The 23,709-nt window shown below is 41.1% G+C and overlaps 1 protein-coding gene across 1 annotated transcript in view; it reads left to right on the plus strand.

Moving 5' to 3' along the window:
- ergic53 (lectin, mannose binding protein ergic53) overlaps positions 1 to 23,709 on the plus strand; it is a 59,081-nt gene that overhangs the window by 17,838 nt on the left and 17,534 nt on the right. Inside the window, exons 2-11 of the mRNA XM_080268510.1 lie at positions 1,990 to 2,144; positions 2,757 to 2,926; positions 3,868 to 3,967; positions 7,321 to 7,455; positions 7,602 to 7,735; positions 12,581 to 12,677; positions 13,128 to 13,227; positions 13,866 to 14,013; positions 14,420 to 14,558; positions 18,994 to 19,136. Of these exons, the coding sequence (XP_080124636.1) occupies positions 1,990 to 2,144; positions 2,757 to 2,926; positions 3,868 to 3,967; positions 7,321 to 7,455; positions 7,602 to 7,735; positions 12,581 to 12,677; positions 13,128 to 13,227; positions 13,866 to 14,013; positions 14,420 to 14,558; positions 18,994 to 19,136 (1,321 nt within the window). The remainder of the gene's footprint in view (positions 1 to 1,989; positions 2,145 to 2,756; positions 2,927 to 3,867; positions 3,968 to 7,320; positions 7,456 to 7,601; positions 7,736 to 12,580; positions 12,678 to 13,127; positions 13,228 to 13,865; positions 14,014 to 14,419; positions 14,559 to 18,993; positions 19,137 to 23,709) is intronic.

Raw genomic sequence — 23,709 nt, forward strand, 5'->3', positions numbered from 1 at the left:
TAAATGAAAGCAAACTTCCAGCAAGAAGGAAAGGTACAAGTGGACAGACAAAGGCAAAAGAGTTTACCTAGGCAGTGTGTAAGTACAGTTCTTGAGGACAGTAGGAGGGGCCCCATCAGGCCCTTACGTCTTGTTAAGTATTGAGGGCAGAAAGTATATACAATACACCAATTAGAGAAATTTAATGTCATTCAAGAGAAAGTCAGAGAAGTGATAGAGGAACAGCACCAGAATCATCAAGGAGGAATTGGATTGCGAAAATACAGTGTAACATGAGAAGATACTAATGTAGGTGCAGGAGAGGGATGTGGTGGCATTGACATAACGATGTGGTTCCACTTCCTGGTTGTACAAACATTCCTCCACTCTTTCCCAAGCACGTGAAAGGAGGATGGTGAATTTTAGAATGGCAGCTCCAGCCTGCTGTTTATCAGGTTCACATCCAGTTAAGACTGGGGCCACAACGATGACAACAGTAATAAGATAATAATGTACCAGATACAGAAGGAAACTGTTAAGGATGAGATATGAGTTGGCATGATTTAAATTGAGCTATTAAAAGAAGTTGTTTTAAAACATGACTTAAATCAACAATTTTTGACGTTAAAGGTGTTGTCACACAGTTTTATATATTTACTTATTTATTTTGAAGAAAAAAAATGCAAGGAAAAATGTATTTTATGTATTTAACCTTTTTTTGGGCTGATTCTTTGTAAGAGTTTACCTCCACAGTCATTGTTCGATGTAAATTGTACCTCATATGATGCTTGCAGCTTGGCCTGTGCAGACCTTCAGTGTGCCTTGTATGAGGTCTGCAGCTTGGCAAGAGTTCATAAAATGAGGATAGTTCATTGTAACACCTAACCATAACTTATCAGTAATGGTTGTACAGTCACAGGAAGAAGCTTTCTTTAATTAAATGATTTAGAAATGTGTCGAAAATTAAGCAAAATTCCTGTACTGTGTCATACAGTATATTTAGTGATATTTTTTTCTTGCATTTTTTGGTCTTCAAGAATAATGTCAATTAATATTATTTTATAATTTTCACTCTAGTTTTAAAAATGAATGGGAAGTTATACAAAATCAACAGATTTGGCAGTACAGCACAGTACTGGGTATAAAGTTAATTATTGCTTATTAGACCAGGAATAATATTTGATATTCCATGTTTACAGCAGCAGAGTGTAGTAATTACTGTACAATATATATTTGTTCTGTTCCTGTCAATGCATATTCATTACATATCATCATCATCATCATCATCAAACCCAGTGTTACCCCATGAGCATAGGAGCCTGGGGTAGGCAAGTTGGTCCAGACATTTAAGATGAGAGTGACCAGTCCCACTCATTGCTCAGTGGCATTACATGAGCAACAAACCCCAACCATCCCTTGGATATAAATCTGCACAGGCTCAGTCCAATAGGATCACCTTAATTGTCCACTAAACCACCAGGCATCATAATTTGGCTATATGGTTACCACCCAGTGCAGTAAATGGTTTCATGGTGTACAGGAAACCATTTGGCTTGTTACTCAGTGTAGAGTCACCCATAAATGGAAGGGAGAGGAAAGAATGATGGAAAGACAGAAGAGGAAGGATGGAAAGAAGGAAGGAAGAGAGGAAAGGGCAGGCACGTTTGAGATTTGTTAAACCTTATCAGGTATATACTGTATACTTTACAGTGTTGTGTGTCATAATGTGAATAAGCATAGCAGCTTTATTTAGCTACTGGCATATTTTTATGGTTTTCCAGGTGTATGGTATTTGATTTATATTTTCATACATTTGTGGCTTTACAAGTTTATGATAGTTATAACATGACATGCTGTAAGTCAGTGTCTTGTCATAAATAAGTTATGACATTATTTCTCAATCCTAATGCAGCCTCTGATGCCTACCTGTTCAGTGACCAATGACCATTGGGTGGTAGCAGTACAGTACTATCACTAACTCTCACTAACACTGGTTTCTCCTCTCATCAGATGCTATAGCAAGTGAGGAGAGTGTGCGCATCACACCATCGCTGCGCAGCCAGAAGGGTCAGATCTGGACCAAAAACCCGACAAACTTTGAGTGGTGGGAGGTTGAGTTTGTCTTTAGAGTTACCGGCCGGGGTAGAATTGGTGCTGATGGATTGGTGAGTGGGTGCATTTTAATGCTTGATCGCAGACTTGAAAATTATTTTTTGATGTTTGAATAGCGTATCTTTCTTGCTGGAATATCACTTAAGGTAATTTTCACTTGACATAGCACTCATCTGCATTATTAAATGAGGAATTACAGTACTGATAACCCCTGCCAGGCTGATTCTTTGTATGGTCATTTACTTCCCCTGAATCAAAGCTTTATAACCAGTGTAAATTGTACCTTATGTGAGGCTTGCAGCATGGCCTGCACAGGCTGTAATTGTACTTCATAATGAGGTCTGCAGCTTTGCAAGGGTTAATGTATGTTTTGACCAAGTCAGGTATTGGTCACACCAAAATTAACACAGGCAGCCATTTGAAGTCAGGGATATGTTCCAAAGTATCAGAACATTTTTAAGTACAGTTTTTACTGGAAATTTGGGAAAACAGGCAGATCAGCCTTATAGGTATCAGTGGAACTTTGGAGGGCAATTTTTCTCTTGTATACTTTGGACTTACCCCCAAATATGAAATAAATAATAGGCTGCTTGTAATTAGACTTAATGTATGTCCAAAAAATGAAACAAAAAATGTTGTGAGAGATCAATCATTCTTACCCCTAGGCTATATGGTTCACGGATAAACCCGGCGTGGAGGGTCCAGTGTTTGGCAGTTCGGACAAATGGAATGGCCTGGGTGTGTTCTTTGATTCTTTCGACAATGATAACAAACGTAACAACCCTTACATCATGGCCATGGTCAATGATGGCACCAAGATTTACGACCACGAACAGTAAGTATGCTGCAATGTCATATACAAGAGGGAACCATTTTGTCCATATATTTACACACACACACACACACACACACACACACACACACACACTTAACTTGCTTTTACTTGGACTGTAAGTTAAGGTATTGGTAGTAGTAGTAGTGTAGTATTATGTGCAAACCCAGCATAAGGTCATCTGACTGTGAACACAGACTGCATGCTGAAGTTGCCCCCCCTCTTGCAGTCCACTGAGGAGCATTTGTATAACCAGGCAACAGGGCTGTCCAGCTGTGTTAATGTCACTGTCCATAGGTGCCCATTATCATCACCAAATTGGGTTAGTAGTGGAGTAACCCAGTCTATCTGGCTGAGCAGACCCATCAATCACAGGCAAGCAGTAGCTCTTGCAGGACTTAGTGTGCAATGAACCAATGTTCCCTTGTGTCAGGGAATGGTGTGAAGGTATAGTTCCTGGATAGACGTTGCATTGTCGTCTCTCCACCCAGTTAGCAGGGGCACTGTATCAGACTCCATTGAACCCTGTAATTTGGTTATATGGTTACCATGTAGCATTGTAAACGGTTTCCAGGTTACAGGAAACCATTACACTTGTCATTCAGTTTAGAGCTGCCAGAAATGAAAGAAGAGTTCTGTAACGTGACTGGAAGGAAAGGGAGAAGTAAGAAGAGAAGTCAGACAAAGAAGAGTTCTGTAATGTGACTGGAAGGAAAGGGAGACGTAAGAAGAGAAGTCAGACAATGATAAAATGAGAAAGGGGAAGGAAGAAATAGGCAGTGCTACATCAAGTGAGTGGAGTATGGGTGCCACCACATACTGCAGAAGGGGAACTCCAGCTTGCCTGTCCATTAGATACATGTTCTGATGAACCTGGAGCCACAGTAACCCCTATATACTGTAGTTGCACAGCTTGATACACTGCCATTATCTCCCCTCCACAGTGATGGTCTGAGTCAGCAGTTGGGTGGCTGTCTCAGAGATTTCCGCAACAAACCCTTCCCTGTGCGTGCCAAGCTTGAGTACTACAAGAATGTCCTCACTGTAAGTGTACACATGTGCATATTCCACCTATGTATGTGTTTTTTTGTTTGTACAGTGTCTCAAAATGTTCAGGGAATTCATAAAGATATGGTGGTAGAGAAAGTGAGATTGAAGGCACAGTTGGTAGAGAAAAACTTGGATGTAGTGAAAGGGAGAGGGTGGGGGTTCTTGTTTCAAAACATAAAAATTTGCAGAGGTCTCATCAGTTCTGTGACCCTCATATAGGTACTGTTGTGTTTATTTAGACTTAAGATCTTTAGTTACCATTTGCACATAAAATAGTTGCATATTATTCATTTTGGCTGTGTATCATTATGGGGTCTGTTTAGAAAGTATCAGACCATAGGCTTTAAAAAATTAAATGGCTAACCTGTTTAGTTAGGACACCAATCCCTCTCAAAGCAGGCTCCTTCTGACTTGAATCATGTAACCTAGTGATCTTTCAAATGCCTGAAACATTTTGCAAAGTTGGTTTCCACTGTCTCCTGCAGTTGCTTCGTTGCATTCATCATGATTTCTTCTCTCGTCTCTAATCGGGAACCCTTCAGCGGAGTTTTGAGCTTGAGGAATAACCAAATCTTACACAGAGCCACGTCTGGTGAGTAGGGAGCCTGCCAGACCTGCGGGTTGTTGTGCTTGGCCCCAAAATTCCTGAATCAGCTGAGAAGAATGGGCAGGGGCGTTGCCATGGTGCTGCTTCCAACTTGCCGCTTTCCAAAGGTCAGGTCTTTTCCGGTGAACTGTGTCATGAAGGCGACGGATAATGTCAGGGTAGTAATGTTTGTTGACAGTGATGCAGAACATTGGTTGTCGAAAAAAAATGTCAACATGCAAGTGCATTCCACCTTGTGGCGGGCCTGTCATATATTTATTTATTTATTTATTATTCTTTTTGGCTGAGGCAACCCTGCTTGCTTTCACTGGGACAGCTGTGCATTGGTTTCTGGGTTGTGCCTATACACACATGTCTCACCTCCAGTGATAAGAGTCTTCAGAAAGTGTGCTTCGTGATTTGCACACTCCAACATGTCTTAAGCAACATTCATCTCAGAGAAGAGGTCATGACAAATGCGATGAAGCACCTGCAGGAGATACCAAAAACCGATTTAGAAAAATGTTCCAGGCAGTCGAAAGAACGTTGGGATACGTGTGTCAAGGCAGAAGGGGCCTACTTTGAGGGGGGATTAGTGTCCTAGATCAACAGGTTAGCTATTTATTTTTTTAGAGCCTAAGATTGGATACTTTCTGAACAGACCTCATATTCCATTAGGTGGTGAAGGCTGTCTCAGCACTTTAGCTATAGGTTGTTCCTTTGCCTGAGCCTTGTTATGTTGTGCTGTTCTGGAAGGTCATGTACTAGGTGACATTTAAGGTTTTATAGCTTGGTGATTTATTTTGCATATTAAACATCAGTATTGTCTTGTATGTTATTGATTCAGGCTGTGACAATATTGAAATGATATAAATAACATACAAGAGCATGCTGAGGTGTAGGATGCAGATAATCACCATGGAGAAGGTGGTACAAAGCTGCCCATACCACTTCATTACAGGAGTTAAAAAAAAAAAATGTTCATGAATATGTGCCCAGGTCAGAACACAGAACATAGAGTATGACTACACAAAGATGAAGGAAGAGGGTGAGGAGGAGGATCTCAATCAAGAGGCTTCCCAAACCACCACCACACCACCACCACAGCAACGGACACAAGCTGGCAGTACCACAGGGACCGAAACAACTTCCAGCGAATTTACAAATGATATTTTGGAATTTGGGCATGTCATGTTAGAGGCAGCACATGATGTAGCACAGGAGGAGCCGACAGGAGGGTGGGGTTGGTTTAGTTCTGAGCCTACACATGCTCCAAAGCCCTCCCAGGATGCCCCAGATGCCACTGAGGGTAAGAAGAAAAGGAAGAGGAGCAAGAAGCAGAGGAAGGACCGGAGGCGGGGAGGAAAGACTAAGAAGTCAAAGAAAAATAAGAGGAAGGTTAAAGTGACACCGGTAGGACCATACTTGGTGTGGAGTAACCCGAGTGGAAAATATTAACACAAGCGATGAAATAACACATACTTAAAGTTTGAGGTTTGGGCAGATATTGAACTTTTAACCAGAGTGGGGATTGAACTAAGATTAACTGTAACCCGAGTGCAAAATACTCTGTGACTGAAATCAGAACTGAAGTTTAACAAGTGTAGAATGCACTAAACTCTTTTGAGCATTTTGTGCCCTACCTTCATACCACCACCCCAATTGCCGCCTCACCTGTAGCCCTTCTTGTTAACATTGTGTGATCCACCTGTTTTACAGTAAGGAGAGTGTTTTTAGTGGCTCTGTTGATGTATTGACACTTTTTTCTTAGTAAATTATTCAGCACATTGCACCTTAATATCGTCTTGTATGTTACAGATCCAAAGTACATCAGTATTAGACAAATTTTGCTAATATACAGGAGAAATATTAAGGTGTAATATGCAGGATAAATCACTGAGGAAGAGGTACTATAAAACTTCCTATGCCACTAACAATGCAACCAGTCCTGTGAGTTTTGACTTATTCATTGTATGATTTTAGTTTCCTCCATGAGTGCATCTCTTCAGAACTGGATCTCTCCAGGAGGAAAGGGTCAGCCATGCTGGTATAAAAAAGATTACTAAGGGAACTGGCAATTTACTGGATAGAACATAGGGGGCCTTATTTTGATGGGATTAGAAGGCTCTCTGGCACGTCTTCCTTTTGAGTTGTACTATTCATTCGTTCGTTTAAAGATTTCCTACACCTGTAGTGCAGGCTGGGCCATACATTAGCCCGGTCAGTGGTGTGTGGGCTGACTTAAAAAATAGTAACGGGGAAGACAGGGCTTGGGGACTGCCCAGCTCACACACCCTGTCTTCTGGCTGGCTTTGTGGTGCATGCGTGTGTGTACTATACAATATTTGAGCCGATAAAAAGTAAAGCACAGTACAGTATGTGAATACTTGGTTCTCTAATATATACTGAACAAGGGTATGTATATAATGAACCTGTGTTCATAAATTGAAGCAGCTATCACATGCTGGATTTAATTGAATTGAATTTAAGGGCCCACTGTTCTCCCTAATTATAGCTTATTTGTTCTAATCTGGCAAACATCCCTAACTCATTTCAACTCAGATGATGGCCAGTTATAGTCAGATTAGAGGATTGTTTAGACTAGTAACCAAGGTGACTTATTTATACCTCATTATAGAGGCTCATTAAATTTCATACTTAGTATTCCAGTTGTGAGAGTGGCCCACTTCCATAAAATCAGAATATTATTCAAGACTAACTTTTCTCCCTCCACCTTGTGACTGTCTTCCTTCCCCCACAGCTGATGATCCACAGTGGCATGACCAATAACGACAAGGACTACGAGATCTGTATGAGGGCCGAAAACGTCTTCCTCCCCGCCAGTGGACACTTTGGTGTTACCGCCGCAACAGGAGGACTTGCTGATGACCATGATGTGAGTAGATGAGAGAGAAAGAGAGTGGGAGAATGAGTGAGAGAGAGAGAGAGTTGGTGTGTGTGTGTTTATGTGTGTGTGTGTGTTTGTGTTTGTGTGTGTGTGTTTGTGTGTTTTCCCACCTATTCATCACTATCTTTTCTTAGGTGCTGAAATTCCTGGTGTCGTCTCTGCGTTCACCAGAAGACATGGCAGCCCTGCAAATCAATCAGGAGGAGGAGGAACGCTTCAGAAAGGAATTTCAGGAGTACCAGGAGAAGACCAAGAGGGCACGTGATGAGTAAGTTAGGGGGGAAGGGAAAGACCTTATGGCAAAGACTTCTGTACCCAGCCTACTCATATCTTGTATTTATTCACTTTAGAGGCAAATTAAACCCCACCCCCTGATGTATCAGTATCTTTTCAAAGACTGTGCCTGCTTCAACAGAAGATGCTGAAGAGGGACACCTTCATGTCATGGCATGGATAAGTCGACAGGTCCATTATCCAGTTAAACAAATTTCCCGCAACTCACTTCCTGTCCCCTGGTAGGGGGACAGTGGCCTCCAGAAGGGCAACTTAAACCTTTAGTCCACTAGATTCATGTTTTGGAGGAACCTGTCACCACAACAGTAACTTCAAGCAACAGGTTTTGGGTATATTTTACCATTTTGGGTGCAAGTACTGATAAACATCCTGCTTATCCAGTTCTGAGTACCATCATCATGCCCTCTGTAGTAATAACAATGTTTACTGAAAAAAAATTTGAAGTGTGTGTTTAGAGTCGTAGTTAAAGATATGTACACTATCATCAATGAGGCCTACGGTCACCATGTAGCTAGGAGTTGACAGAAGTCCTCTCCAGCAGAGGTGTGCATAGTAGTTTGGCTCTGACCGGATTCAATCCTTTTTCAGCATATGAATTTCTTTTTTTTCCCAGCATCTTCCAGCAACTGTTGGGAGTGACTAGCTAGCTTTGGTTCTCGTCTTATCTTCCAGCCCATAGAAAACATCAGCATCAGTTGTACCATGGCCAGCATCAGAATGGGAATACCAAAGAAACACCATGGCATAATTTTAAAGTATGTGTATTATTAAGCCAGCGTAGACAATGATGGTAGTTAGTAAGAACATTGGATTAATGGAAAGTTTATCAACTCATGGAACCAAAACTGTATGAAATATATCCCAAAACTTTCCGTTAAAGTTGGTTTAACCTGTAATTTGAAAATGATACATTACTGAACAGGGTTTATCTTGCCTCTGAAAGTGAATAAATAGCAAAAATGAAAAAGAGACCTGGATTATAAATTTATTGGTTGTATGTTGTAGTCTGAGAGAAACTTGGAACATTATTAAAAGAGATTGGCAGCCTTATTGACCATTGTGTAGTTGATAGGCAGCAGTCCTAAGCCTTCATCTGGAGATGCCATGACAGAGTTAGAGAAGAGGCCTGGTGGTGTGTTAGAATGTCCTAGTTGGAGTGATAAATTTGCATACTGTACAGTTGAGCCCCAAGAGGTGACTGGATGTTTTCAGTCATATATTGCCATTAAGGGAAGTTGGGTTGTCATATACCTTGAAATCCTGAAATGTATTGGGCTTTGGTAGCCTATCCATAGTTCCCTACACCTCAAAATGGATTATATGGGATTGGCTATTATTGTTCTGCCTTTTCTTCCTCTTCCATTCCTTCCTCCCACCCTCTTTTTCCCCTCTTCTCCCTCTCTCTTCCCTCCCATCTTTTCTCTCCTCCCTCCCCCATCATCTTTCCTTTCTCCGATCTTCTCTCTTCTCCGTACCCTCTCTTGTCTTCTCTCCTCTTTTCTCCATTCCCTCTCCTGTCATCTCTCTTCTCTTTTCTCCATTCCCTATCCCGTCATCTCTCTTCTCGTTTCTCCATTCTCTATCCTGTCATCTCTCTTCTCTTTTCTCCATTCCCTCTCCTATCTTCCTTCTCGTCCTTCCATCCTCTCTTTCCACTTTCCTCCTTCTGTTCTCTCTTCCATCCTTTCTCCTCCCTCCCTTCCCTTCTCCTTCCTGTCTTCAATAACACTAATAGGTTTTGACAATAAGGTGTGCAATGTGTTCATGTGAGCAGAACATATTTCAGTGAGTAACTTTTCATGAAAATGAAATTAATCACAGGTGTTATTTAAATTCAGTGCTTTCCACCGCTGTTGCACCTTTTGCATTAGTTGAAGTAATTTTTTGGTTTTGTTTTCTTTCTTTTCTTTCTATAGTGGTAGGTGGGGGTGCTCACCACCCACTCATTCAGTGTAGTGTTGCTTTGGGGTGTCTGCCCTTTCCTATCTTCCATCCTTCCTCTTCTGTTCTTCTTTCCTTCACTCTTTCATCTTTCTTCTGCCTATGGCTGACTTTACACTCCCTCTTCTGTCTTTCTTTCCTTCATTCTTTCCTCTTCCTTTTGCCTATGGGTAACTCTACACTGAGTGACAAGCCAAATGGTTTCCTGTACACCAGGAAACCATTTACTATGCTGGGTGGTAACCATTTAACCAAATTATGGTGCCTGGTGGTTAGTGGGTAATTAAGGTGCTCCAATCAAGTTGAGCCTGGTTGGGGTTTCTTGGTCACGTACTGCCACTCAGGGATGAGTGAGGCTGGTCACTCTCATCTTAAATGTCAGGACCAACTTGCCTAGCCCTGGGCTCTCATGCTCCTCATGGGGCAACATAGGATTGGATGGTGGATGGATGAATTGTTTTCTTTCTTCAAAAATCAAAAAAGCATGTTGTGACTTGACTCATGGCAGAGCTATAATTAGTATGCTTTGTGTATGGCATCAGCGGCACCAAGCATTTCCAGGTGAAATTGTTTCTTCTTAGCTAATTTTCGTTAAATGGCAAATAATGTTTTTAAGGATGCTTCCCCCCCCCCCCACGAATCACATTATTTCGTATCCTGTCCACCCTCTGTACTCCACATACATTCCACAGCAGTCCCATCTCCACTGCTCTTACTCTTGACTTTATTCTTACTCTTGACTTTTCATTTTCGTGCCACACCATAGTCTTACACCCATATGTTAAAGTTGGCACTAACACTCCCTCATGTAAGCCTCGTGCAGCTGCAACACTCAAGCCCGTTTCTTATCAAGGCCTTCATTGCACCAGCTACTTTTCTTCCTTGTGTCACTCTACTTTTAACTTCTTTTGCACATTTTCCTCTCTTTTCTATCACTGCACCCAAGTATTTGAACTCTCTCACCAATTCCAGTCTCTCTCCATTCACTGTGACGTCACACTGGGAGTCACGTCTCTCAATAATCATCACCCTACTCCTCTCTACATTTACTCTCAAGGCACGACGCTCACAGACATCAGCAAAACTCTGCACTAGCCCACCAAGTTCTTGTCCGGTACTTGCAAGCAGTACTGCATCATCAGCATACAACAAATTTGAGATATTCCATCTGTCACCATTCATTACCAGCGCCATCCCTTTCTCCATTACTCATGTTTTTACTTCTCTCATCACCCCGTCTGTATGTACCGTAAATCGGATTTTGGGGTGTTGCTGTTTGCTGATGATACAGTATTGTTGAGTGAAGATGAATGGGAGTTGCAAGGTTTGGTGAATGAATTTGGGACAGTGTGTAGGAGGAGGAAGCTGAAAGTTAATGTAAACAAAAGTAAAGTTATGGTGTTTGAGAGGAATGAAGTCACAGAGTGTGCAGTGAGGTTGGATGGTGAGGATATGGAGAATGTGAGTGCATTCAAGTACTTGGGTAGTGTGATGAGTAAGGATGGAACTTTGGGGGATGAAGTACGTGAAAGGGTACAGCAGGGAAGAAAGGTTGTTGGTACACTGAAAGCAGTGATGAGAAATAGGGAGGTGAGTATGGAAGTTAAGAAGTCACTGCATGATGGTATTGTGATCCCTACCCTGACGTATGGAAGCGAGGCGTGGACCTTGCAAGAGGGGAACAAGTCAAGAGTGAGAGCAGTGGAAATGAGTTACTTGAGAGGAGCATGTGGAGTGACATGGAGGGACAGGTTGACAAATGAAAAAGTGAAGGAACGTTGTGGGGTAGATGTGGATGTGGTTGAAAAGATTAGGAGAAATACACTGAGGTGGTTTGGACATGTGGAGAGGATGGAGAATGAAAGACTGACTAAGAGGGTGTATGTAGGTGAGGTGGAGGGAGGGAGAGGGAGGGGTAGACCGAGGATGAGGTGGAGGGATGGAGTTGAGAGGTATATGAGGGAGGGGGGGGTGAGTTGGGGGGAGGGGAGTCAAATGGTGGGTGACAGAGTGACTTGGAGGCGTTTTGTCTGCGGCCACCCTTTGCAGGATTAGGGCGTTGGGCTATAGATAGAAGATAGATAGATAGAGCTTTTTTGTTATCGTTGTAGCGAATTATCGTATACCGGTTCAACGGATAACGAATAGTGACTGTATTAGGGGATACGTAAATCACTTCATTTCAGTATTAAGGCTGTAGTGGATCCTGTACAGCATTGGTTCCCAAATCCTGGGTCATGACCCAAATTAGGGTCACAAGGATGTTCCTGAGGGTGTTAAATTACAGAGTTAATGAAACTTTTCTCTTCAGTTATTCAGGTCTCGGGAGCAGAATGTAATCTTTATATTAATGAACTAGGTGGTAAGTGGTTGCAACCATCATCCACGCTCATGATGCTGTGCTGCCTGTTTCTTTGTTCACCTGTTTCATTCAACCTCATTGTTTGCCCATTTCTCTTCCTGCTTCTCCTGTTCCTTCCTGTCACTTTATTACTCTTCTTTTCACCCCAAGTAGTAGGTGACAAGGAAACCATTTACAGTGCTGGGTGGTAACCATATAACGGAGCGATGTGGAGTCTCCTATGGTGCCCTTGTTAACTGGATGGAGAGACAAATGTGGAATCCATCCAGGAACCAAACCTCGCTTTACCTCACATCTTGTTGTGGCAAGGTGCTATGACTGGAGAGAAACATCAGTTCACTGCATGGGACAGCCCTGCAGGTCTTGCCCATGGTTGATGGGTCTTCTCAGCCAGACAGAGCAGGGGAAATCAGCATTGTCTTTCCCACCCATCCACTGGCCTGAGGAGCAAACTTTAGCTGTGTATGAATGTTCTCATTCACTTCCTTAAACAGTAAATGCCTTCTTACCCCTCAGATACATTGCTCAAAACCCAGATGCTGAGAGGAAAGAAGAGGAATATGAGTCATGGGAGCAGAGAGAGCTTAAGCAGATCTTCCTGGGCCAGAGTCAGGTGAGAGAGAGAGAGAGAGAGAGAGCATAAACAGTCCCGTACAGTATATGTATGTAAGTATGTACTCCAGCTAACTATTTGTTAAGTACAGTATGCATGTTTATAACATATAGAGAACAGTATGTGTGTTTAGACATGTATGCCTTTTTTCTGTAAAGTGACGAAAATTGCCTGTTTATTAACCCCAGGAATCCAGGTGATGTTCTTTATGTATATAATTCTTTCACCAGACTATTTGAGTTCAAGGCTTTATATAACTGATGCATGACAAGTCTGTCCTTATCAAATTATAGTCATCAGAAGATTGTATGAAGTTCAGTAAGTGAAAAAGACAATCCTGAGCTCAATGGAATAAAATTTGCCATTTAATACCTATGAAGGTGGTTTGTTGGTGCTTTTGCATGGAAAAATTATGTACACCAGCTAATAAATTATGTCTTGTGTGCACAGATCCACGAGGTGGTACGTCAGCTCCATATGAAAATGGACGAGATCATCGGGCGGCAGGAGCGCACCCTCGGCCTGGTCTCAGCAGTGCACTCTGGCATGGGTCAGTTGGGCTTATATATGTTGTCCTGTTGTGCCTGTTTCTGCCATCAGTTCCTCTTTTGTACTCCCATTTCTACCCCAGTTCCTCCCACTGTTTGTCCTTTTTATCTTTTTCCTTCTTTTCTCTGTTTTCCCTTCCTCCGATATACATTTTGTCGTTGGTTAATCTACTTTGTTATACTGTATAATGGTAATGTAATCCAGTCTCTGCCATCTCATCCCCTTTCCTCATTTTCTTTCTTCCCTCTGTTGTATGTTCCAGCATGGGTCAGTCTTTTTCTGTTTTCTTGTACAGTATTGTAATTTCTGCTGCTCATTCCAGTCTTTCATACCCTGATCTCTCCTCTCCCATCTTGTATTTTTATTCTTCTTTCCTCCATCAGTTGTATACTGAGTTACATGGAAGATGTCAATACATCCCAAATGTAGGCCAGCTTTCCCACATGACAGGTTTTGCCACCATATACTATCTCAGTACCCAATCCCAGAGGTCTCCTTGTAGGACCTCACCCCCCATCATCCTAGTTTTTTCTCTGGACATTCTCCCACCACTTTCATGCTTGTGACCTTCCTTAGCAAGTCCAGCTTCCCTCTCCTCTTCATAAAATGAGAACTGCCTATACCTTATCTTTTCTATAGGTGGTGGTCAGGTAGCCACTTCAGGACAGGTTCCACCCCCACCCCCACCTGTTGCAGGTGGAATGCCAGGCGACACCATTAGACGCCATGAGGTTGATTCCATCATCAACAATCAGCGTGATATTGTGCAAACAGCCAGGGATATTAAGTAAGTCACAATTGTACTTATTTTCAGTACGACAACTGAGGCCCTTGAAGCTGCAGCAGGTTATTCACCCACACTTGTGGGATACAGAGTCATTTCATCATCCAGGTTACCACAGTTATCAGTTTATCTCCTGTAGGTGTTAACCATGGGTACTCATTTCATCTACCAGCCCCCAGAGTGTAAATGGACACCCAAGCTGAGTGGTGTCAGCTTTCCTCACAAGGATGTAAAAGCTGATGTTGTTTTGGGTTGGCAGTTTCATTTCTAGCAATGTTAATCACTCATTCACTGCTGTGGTGGTAAATCAGGCTGGCAGGTAGTGGTGGAATTATTTAATAGGCAATTTGAGTGTAATTTGCTGTGGACTAAGTAGGTAATGTAACTCACTCACTCTCTATCATGCCAGAAACTTTGTAAGTGAGATCCACCAAAAGAGCAACCAACTGCTAAGCCAGGGCCAGAAACCCCAGGGCAGTGCGCAGCCTGTGGGTTATGACCTTCACGTCACCCTCAATGAGATGAAAGAGGGGCTAAATATTGTTAAGGTACGTTGTTGATCTTGTTCATAATGAGAGCTGAAGAGTGTGCTTTGATGGTATGGTCATATGGAGAGAATGGATATAGATAGTGGCACAGTGTTATTAAAGTCCACTACTTGTGATTGTCATTGTTGATAATAGTGTGTAAAGGAATGTGTGAAGAGAATATGGCCTTACAGAGGGAATGGATGTAAAAATATAAGGTGCATTGTTGGTCATTGTCTTTGTTGATAATAGGACAGAATAAAATGTGTTTTAATGGTATGGTCATGTAGAAAGAGAGAATATAGAAAGGGTGGTGAATATCCTCAGTGAGATGAAAGAGGGGCTAATTATCAAGTTGCATTGTTGATCACTGACTTTGTTGATAGTAGGGAGTGGAAAGCATCAAAAAGGAAGTAGAAAGGAGAAGGTTGAGATGCATTAGAAATGTCAAGAGGATGGACTGGGGATTTGGGTGAGGAGGTGCTGTTTAGAAGTACAGTGGCCTCGCGTCCAACACACGTTTCTTTAGTACCGTTCCTAATCACATTAGTACAGTAGACATTCAAAATTATCAGTAAAAAAATAATAAATTAGTTTAATATGGAAAATTTGTGTTGTTACAGTTTGCTACCACTGATGTGCATGAAATCTGAGTTACTGTGTTTCTTTTTTGTACTACCTGCCCTTAATCATCATGCCAAAATACAATTTTGTATGTTTGCCTATCACTTTCAACATCAGTGGGATGATAATCATCATCACTTTCACTTATATGATTCACATCACTCACAATGCTAGGTAATCCATATTTTTTTCTAGGTGTAAGAGTTTTCTTTTCCCAGTGTGGAAGGGAAAGGCTTTGTACATATGCACTTGAATCAGAGGTGCCAGGCTCATCCTCACCACGAATATTAGTGGGACCTTTGCCTTTAAACAATAACGTCTTTGCCTTAGGCCTTTTGCTAGCCTTCATAAACTCACCTTCAACTACATTCACAAAAATTTTCTGGCAAAGAAATGCAATAGATCCAGAGAAATAGGCACATTCTGCAGCAGATCAAGAGGGGTATATCCAGTCTGTGAGCAACCTCACACAACACTGAGCAGAGGAAAACAAGTGAGCACGCATGCACTAGCTTGGCAGGCATAGTTCAGCCCACTTTTGCTTGTCATCCAACAAAAATGACGACTCCCAAAGTATTTCCTTAGAGATTACATCAGATGACGGGCAAACTCGTCATACTAACGTCAGAGGTTGACATATGCATGACAGGCCAGCCCGTCATCGGTACGTCTAAGGGCTAATACCAAAAACTGATGAACAAGGGCTGTGTACATGAATGCATTGTCATGGTGAAGCACCCATTTGTTTGTGTGCCACTTATCTAGACGTTTTTGCCTCACGTCACCTGACAGAATGCTTTGGCAAGTTCCATACAATAGGCCAACAATGTCACAAACATTGTGGATTGCCCTTCTGTGATCATCGAGGATGGTTACACGAATATTGGCCACATTGTCAGGAGTTGAACTGTTGGAAGGGCGACCAGAATGTGCATCATCATCTGTTGACATTCGTCTGTTTTTAAAACGCTTAAACCAGTCACAGGTTTGTGTAACCCCCAGAGCTTTGTCACCAAATGCTTGTTTTAATATTTTATGAGTTTCTGCCGCAATCTTCCCATTTCACATAAAAATTGATGCACACACGTTCTTCTTTCACCTCCATTTTTGACATCACAAAGTTCGCAGACTAACCTAAACACAGTGATAAAAAACACACATGCAGCAAACGCATCCACCCTGCGCAATGCCACTTGACACACTAACAGACAAAGAGTGCATGCACTACCACATAGCATCCATACACACCCTGCGACAAGCGGTTTCCATCCAGCTTTCAGATATTGGGAACTTTTGGTACCACCTTGTATGATGGTGTGATGAACATATCATCACAAGTATTTACTATATGAACACGGAGGAAAGTGGTGTGGTCTAATCAAGATTATATACGTAAAAACACACATGAGAGATCTCACTTTGGCACAGGACAACACTCCTAGCCACAGGCCTACCCACACCACAGCAGAAACAGAGGGAATGGTTCTGCTATCTTTTCTCAATTTTTTTTATATGTGTGTGAGCCAAACCATCTCAGTAGTTCCACCCCAGCACCAAACCCATACTTGTACTCTCCTGGTGGTGTCCCTCGCATAATGTAGAACGCCACAAAGCAAATGTACAAACTGTTATAAATTAAACAGTAGCTAGCTGTAGCTGTAGCTAGCTCTGTGGCTAGGGTGAGAAGTGGTTGAAAGAAGTTCAGGGAGCTCTTGCCTCTCCTGACATTGAGAGGACTCTCCCTATGTGTTAAGGGGTCTTTGTATGCAGCATGTGTTAGGAGTGTAATGCTGTATGGTAGTGAGACCTGGGTAGTGAAGGAGGAAGATATTCGCCGGCTCAGACATACAGAAATGACAGTGATTAGGTGGATGTGCAGTGCGTCCCTGTGTCCAAGGCCTGGAGGGGCTGGGTTTATGATGGAAGAGTTGAGAGGTAGGATGGGACTGGAGTGTATTGGTGTTGTGATGAGGAGAGGTAGATTGAGATGGTTTGGACATGTGGAGAGGATGGGGGATGATAACTGGGTGAGGAAGGTGAGAAGTGTTAATATTGGGGGTGGGGTTATTAGGAGTAGACCAAGAAAGACATGGGACGAGGTCATCAAGTGTGATCTCAGGGTTAAGGGATTGAACAGGGAGGCTGCAATGGATCATGCAGCGTGGAGAGCCGCCATTAGGTGACCAAGGCCGACACATGCAAGCATGTTGGAGCCTTTAAAAACGAAAACGAAAATGAATAGTGTGTATATAGCCCATTACTGTACTGTACAGTATATTAGCACATTATAGTAGAATTAACTCCAAGAACAAAATTCATTGTTATGGTCAGTCACATCACAGAGGTTAAGAAAATATGGCCCCACTTTATTCTCCCACAAAATGAGCTGCATTTAAAAACAGCATCCTTGCATCCCTAACAGATGTAGCTTGCACCCAAAGGGTATGAGTGCCCCCAGTTAAGAACCCCTCCTTTAGTGGGATATGAATTATGATAGTAATAAATGATCTAACTACAGTATTATGAATACTGCTGTACATTAATTTCTTACTTAAATGTAGATCTGTTCTTAAAAATTACCATATTAAATGAAAATTGTGTTGAACTTAGGGGTATATTGGAGCAAGAAATATAATATGCTTGGTTATTTAAAAATAATTATCCAGGCTGCTAAGTATCAAAATGTTTGTATGTGACTGGTTTGATGTAAAATTGAAATCTGGACCGACCCATGTTGATAGAGTATTTTTTACTTAGAATTTCCATATCATTTTGCAAAGTTATGTTCATTATTTCCAGAACATCTATTATATATTTATTTCACCAGGCACTTCTTTGATAACTCCACATTTTATACTTCATCAATATGTCACAATCTTGAGCCATTTCCCTTCTCTAACTCCATTCCCAAAACTGAAAATAAGTGTATTTACAGTACAAGCAATCTTTGACACAAGTTAGTGTACAGTAAAAGTCCTCTTATTCGGCATCTGGTCATACATTATTTCTGGTCTTTCGGTGGTTTTCATAAATAATTCCATTATGAAAGTTCTCTGCTCTTCTGGAACATATACTGAGCTGATTGGCCAATTTGGTGCTGTTGGTGCTAGATCTAGCACTTTTCATCATAATTTAGCACCAGTGATCTTAGATTTTCTTCTGTATCTAGTGCATTTTGAAATCTGATTTAGTGTGAAAGTTTGAACAGTTCACCTATAGTTTAGCGCATTTTAAAGTTGAGCTTCGCACTTTTGAAGATTTCTGCTTGCCTACATTGCATGCGCTGTCAGCCATTATGACTCGTGAGTGTCTGGCTTTGTGAGCGGGACCTTTCGAAAGTTTGGAAACTTTGTTGTGCTGTTTTACGGTTATCTTCTCATTCTCTTGTTGCGCTGTGACCTCTGCTAGTGGAAAACCTACTGGTGTTGTGAAAAAATGCACCCATAAGGTAATGACTATCACCAAGAAGATTGAAGTATTGAAAAAATTGGAGGCTGGTGTTCCTAGGAAGAAGATAATGGAAGATTTCAGTGTGAGCTTTTCCACTATATATGACCTTAAGAAACAGAAGGCCAGTTTAGTGCCTAGGGTAGACGAGTAATACTTGCTAGACACTGTGATTGCATTGGGGTGACCGACCATGATTGCAAGAAACTTTTTGGCAGGTTTTCCCTGTCATACGGCAGTTTCTGCTCTTTCAGCATCTGCTTGGACCCGAAGATGCCTAATGAGAGGATTCGTACTGTATACAGTAAATTTGACCCCTAGATTCCACCCACCCCAGTTGTATATTAGTAGGAAGTATGATGATGATGATGATACTTCCCCTCAGCGTGATGTGGGAGCAACAATACAGAGAATATCAAGTGGAGGAGGGGCAGGAGGCTGTCCCAACATCAGCTGTGTTTCCACGACGCTCTTCATTACTTTTATGGTTCTCCAGGTGGTACTTCTCATAGGATATATCATGTACAGGTAAGTATGGTGGTGGTAGGGTGTGGTGTACTGGTGATGGCAGTAGTGTTGTATGTTGTGGTTTAGTGATGGTAGTGTGGTATGGTATGGTTTAGTGTTGGTAATTTGGTATAGTGTGTAGTGATGGGGTGGTATGGTGTGGTTTAGTGTTGGTAATGATAGTGTGGTATCAATGTGGTGTAGGGATGGTGATGATGGTGTGGTATGGCAGGATCTCTCTCTTTCTCTCTCTCTCTCTCTCTCTCTCTCATGGCTCCCTTCTGAGCCTCATTTACCTCCGTGGCCCCTCTCATAGCTGCTGTTAGTCGGAAAAAATGGTATAGTTCAGTGATCCCTTGGTTATCATGCATAATTGGTAGTGTGCCTAGTGCGTGACAACAAAATTGCACGATAACTAGGGCTTGGAATCTATAGGATTTATCCTAATTGGTACTGGGCATCCCACTTGTAAACCCAGATTTTCCCTTTTACAACAGTTTACTCCTATTGAATGCATACATTCTGTTATGGTGAGTATCAGAAACACACATAGGCATGGTTAGGTTAGTAGAAAATGATGAAAAGGACAAAATAAGGAAGAAGCACATACCATGTAGAGACCTGAGATTTACTTGAGGTAAGAGGCTTTGAGGCTTTGGGGTGGAGAGTTAGTGGTCTCCACCACATGGGATTAGCTCAAATAGGCCCCATCTTTGAGTCCCTCAGAGCCACCAGAAACCACAGATTTTGTACCACCATTGTCATCAAAAACCAGCTGATGTGGGCAATAATTTTTTTTTTTTTTTTTTTTTTTTTAGCCCCCCCAAAGAAAAAGAAAAAAAAATAGCAGGAGTGCAGATTTTCATCTGACATTGATAACAAAAACATCTGTAACCAAGTGTGCGATGACCAAGGGTTCACTACCATTTGCATTGTAAAGTGTTTTGGTTGCACCACATAAAGACAAAGTGTTTCAAATAGCTAACAGAAATGATCATTTATATGTAGACACAGTTGTGTAGTAGCGAACAATATTCTATAAAGACATAAAATGTCTGGTAGCAGCATAAGGCCCCCTAACACAAAATGTTGTAATTATTGGTACTGTACCTACAGGTATTTCTAAGTAACAAACAGCATTTTATATGAACTTAAATGTACAGTAGCAGCATAAGATCTGTAACAAAAAATATTCAGAAACTTATTTTAAAGCAGCAAAGAAAATTCATTGGCATGAAATATATAGTAGCAGCATAAGTTCTGCTGACAAAAATAATTTGATAATTGTCAGCAAGCAGCATTCTGTATAGACACAAAATGTTTAGTCACAGCATGAGACCTGCTAACAAATATATTCTAATAATCATTACTGTACCATACTTTACTTCTGAGTAGCAAAGAAGAGTCATAATGACACAGATGTATAGTAGCAACATAAAGCCTTCTAACACAAGATACTGTATTGTAATAGTCACTATTTATGCTACTTAAATTACTGCAGGGAATAAAATGTGAAGACTGAAAAATGGATCATGTGCCTGGCAGCTAAGTTTGGTTGGCCTCCTCAGAAACTAACTGTGGCCCCTTGATGTTTTATTTTTTTCATGTGGCCCACTAGAAATATGACATGGCTCCCCGGGGGGCCATATGGCTTACGTTAAGCACCACTGTGGTACTGTAAAATGTGGTGTGATGGTTGTGGTGGTGATGGTGGTGGGTAATATGAAAGTATGGATGATGAGGTGTCTGAATAGTTATATGTATGAATAATGGAACTTTATATCACTTCCCCAAGCTTGTGATATGTCAGGGATTGTTCCTAAATATCACCATCATTTTACACAACTGGTGCTGTAACTGAGGGGTAACTGATCATGCAGCTTTATAGGTACCAGTGGAAATTTAATAGGTACATTTTTTTTTTTTTTTTTTTTTTTTTTTTTTTTCCCCCAGGACCCTACCTCACCCCACCCTTAAGTGTTGAGAGGTGTAGATAACAGTGATATTTTGGGATTTACTGTGGTACATAATTATAACAATATGGACATTGGACATGAAAATAAGGAAAGACGTATCAAGGACTTCCTAGCTTAGGAGGCTTTGTAGCACATCTCCCATACCAGTGTATTTCTGCATATGGCATAGTAACACCCTTAGTTTGATTACTTTTTTTTTATGCCATCGGGGTTTTATTGAACTTCGAAGATATATATATATATATATATATATATATATATATATATATATATATACACAGTAAAAGTCCCATTATTCGGCATCTGTGGGACTGGGATGATGCCGAGAAGTTGGATTTGCCCATTCAGTACCTTAAATATATTGGTGAACACTGTCGTCACCACTTACAGTATTACAACTGTGTTTGGAGAGAGTACTGTATACTGTACAATACTGCAATCAATACAGTACTGTACCTGAAACTGAAATATGTATATAAATTAGTGAACATATACAAGTGTAATGACACAGTAGGCCTACAAGTCAGATAACACTTCCTGGATGGCCGAAATGATACGGAATATTACCTGTCAGCTCAGTTCATCACTTGTATTGGTGAACTCATCACTACTTATATTATTACAAATATGTTTGGAGTGAATACTGTATATAGTACTTTTTCCAAACAAAATAAAATAGTTGGAAAATTGCATAAAATAAAGTGAAGGAATAAGAATTGGTAAGGTTTTTCTGATGAATGTTAAACGTACATTTAGCACTCATCCTTTTGTTCGTTTTTTGTTTACATGTGAAAGGGAGAGTATTGATGGAAACAGTAATGTATTCCATTAACCCCTTAATAACCTCCAGCATTGAACAACCCTTTACAGTACCAATGTCAGTGATGTCGAGTTAATGAGCTATGAAAAAACTGTGAAGAATTATGGGAAGGAAACAAAGGTCACTGGTATGTTTACACGACTCTACGCTACGATTCCAAGCAGTCAGGGGGTCGGTTAATCTCAGATGTTTTCGCCCATTTGGTAAAAGCACCGTAACCTTGTAATTTCTCCCGTGAATCATAGCGAATCATAGCATGGGTTTAGGATGCAAAATAACACATTGTTAGGTGCGCCAGACGATTATCTTCGCATCTTTAAGAAATGGAAGAAATTTAATCCCTCTCTGAGTACATAGAGTAAGTTTCTTCCATTCTTCTGAAATCAATTGATTTTTCTTTAAGATGTGAAGATAATTGTCTGGCTCACCTAGCAATGTGTCATTTAGCTTTCTAAACCCATGCTATGATTCGTTATGAGTCACGGAAAAATTGATAAAGTTACGGTGCATTTACCAAATGGGCGAAAACATCTGTTATTAACCGACCGCCTGACTGCTTGGAATCGTAGCGCAGAGTCGTGTAAACATACCAGTGACCTTAGTTCCCTCGCAATAATTGTTCAGTTTTCTTTATAGCTCACACTAACTTGACATCACCGACATCGGTACCGTAAAAGGTTGTTCAGTGCCAGAGGTTATTAAGGGGTTAATGGGATATATTACTGCTTGCATCAATACTCTCTCTTTCACATTAAACACAAAAACGAACAAAAGAATGAGCGCTAAATGTACTTTTAACTTTCATCAGAGAGACCTCAGCAATTCATATTCCTCCAGTTTATTTTTAAGTATTTTTCTGACTTCAGGTTTGGTTAAATTATTAGGTACAGTTAAACTCGGTTAGGTTAGGTTTAGCTAAACAGGACTGTCCCTTCGACTATTATGCTGAGGAATAGAAATACTAGAGCTGTCACAGCCGTACAGCTAAAAACAACGGGGAAACTGATTTAACAAGCAACATTTATTTATGGGTAATGCATTACAGTATCAGTGGTTCATGGGCTACGCAATTAGCGGAAAAATGTCATTTTCAGGAAGGCGTGAAGAATGAAAGAATTTCAAGAATTAGCGAGGGGGCTTGGAATGTAACCCTTGCTAATTTGGTGGAGGTGGAACTGTATTGTATGATACTGTGCAGTATTGTAATCAATACAGTACTATACCTGAATCTGAAAAAATATAGAAATTAGTGAACATACAGAAGTGTAATGAAACATTAGGCCTACAAGTCACAGATATCACTTCCTGGACTGCCGAGATGATTCCGGACATCTGCCGAACAGTCAAAGATTTTTGTAAATGGGACCAATTCTCAGAACTGCCGTAATGTCGGATCTACTGAATAATCAGCTGCCGAATAATAGGACTTTTACTGTATATATATGTATATATATATACACAGGTAATCCCTTAATTCACGCGAGGGTTATGTTCCCAGACCCTTCGCGTATGTGGTAAATTCGCGTATACGATCTGCCCATTTGTGCACGTAATTACGCATGTGTATTAAGTGTATTACATCTGAATAATACTGTATTGTTTATGCACTATATACACCTAATAAACTAGCATAAAGTATGAAAAACAACAAAAATGTAAGAAATTTACCACTGAAAGCTGAGAAGCACAGGTGCAGGTGGAGACACTATCAGTCTGGTGCACAAGCCCTCACTGCCTCCCGGATGCTGCATTCTCTGCCTTCTTTATTGTACGAACAGTTGACTCATTCACTCCAAAC

Source organism: Coenobita brevimanus, chromosome 28 (assembly GCF_032717465.1).
Source record: "Coenobita brevimanus isolate Jiangsu-jjx chromosome 28, ASM3271746v2, whole genome shotgun sequence".
Classification (NCBI taxonomy): domain Eukaryota; kingdom Metazoa; phylum Arthropoda; class Malacostraca; order Decapoda; family Coenobitidae; genus Coenobita; species Coenobita brevimanus.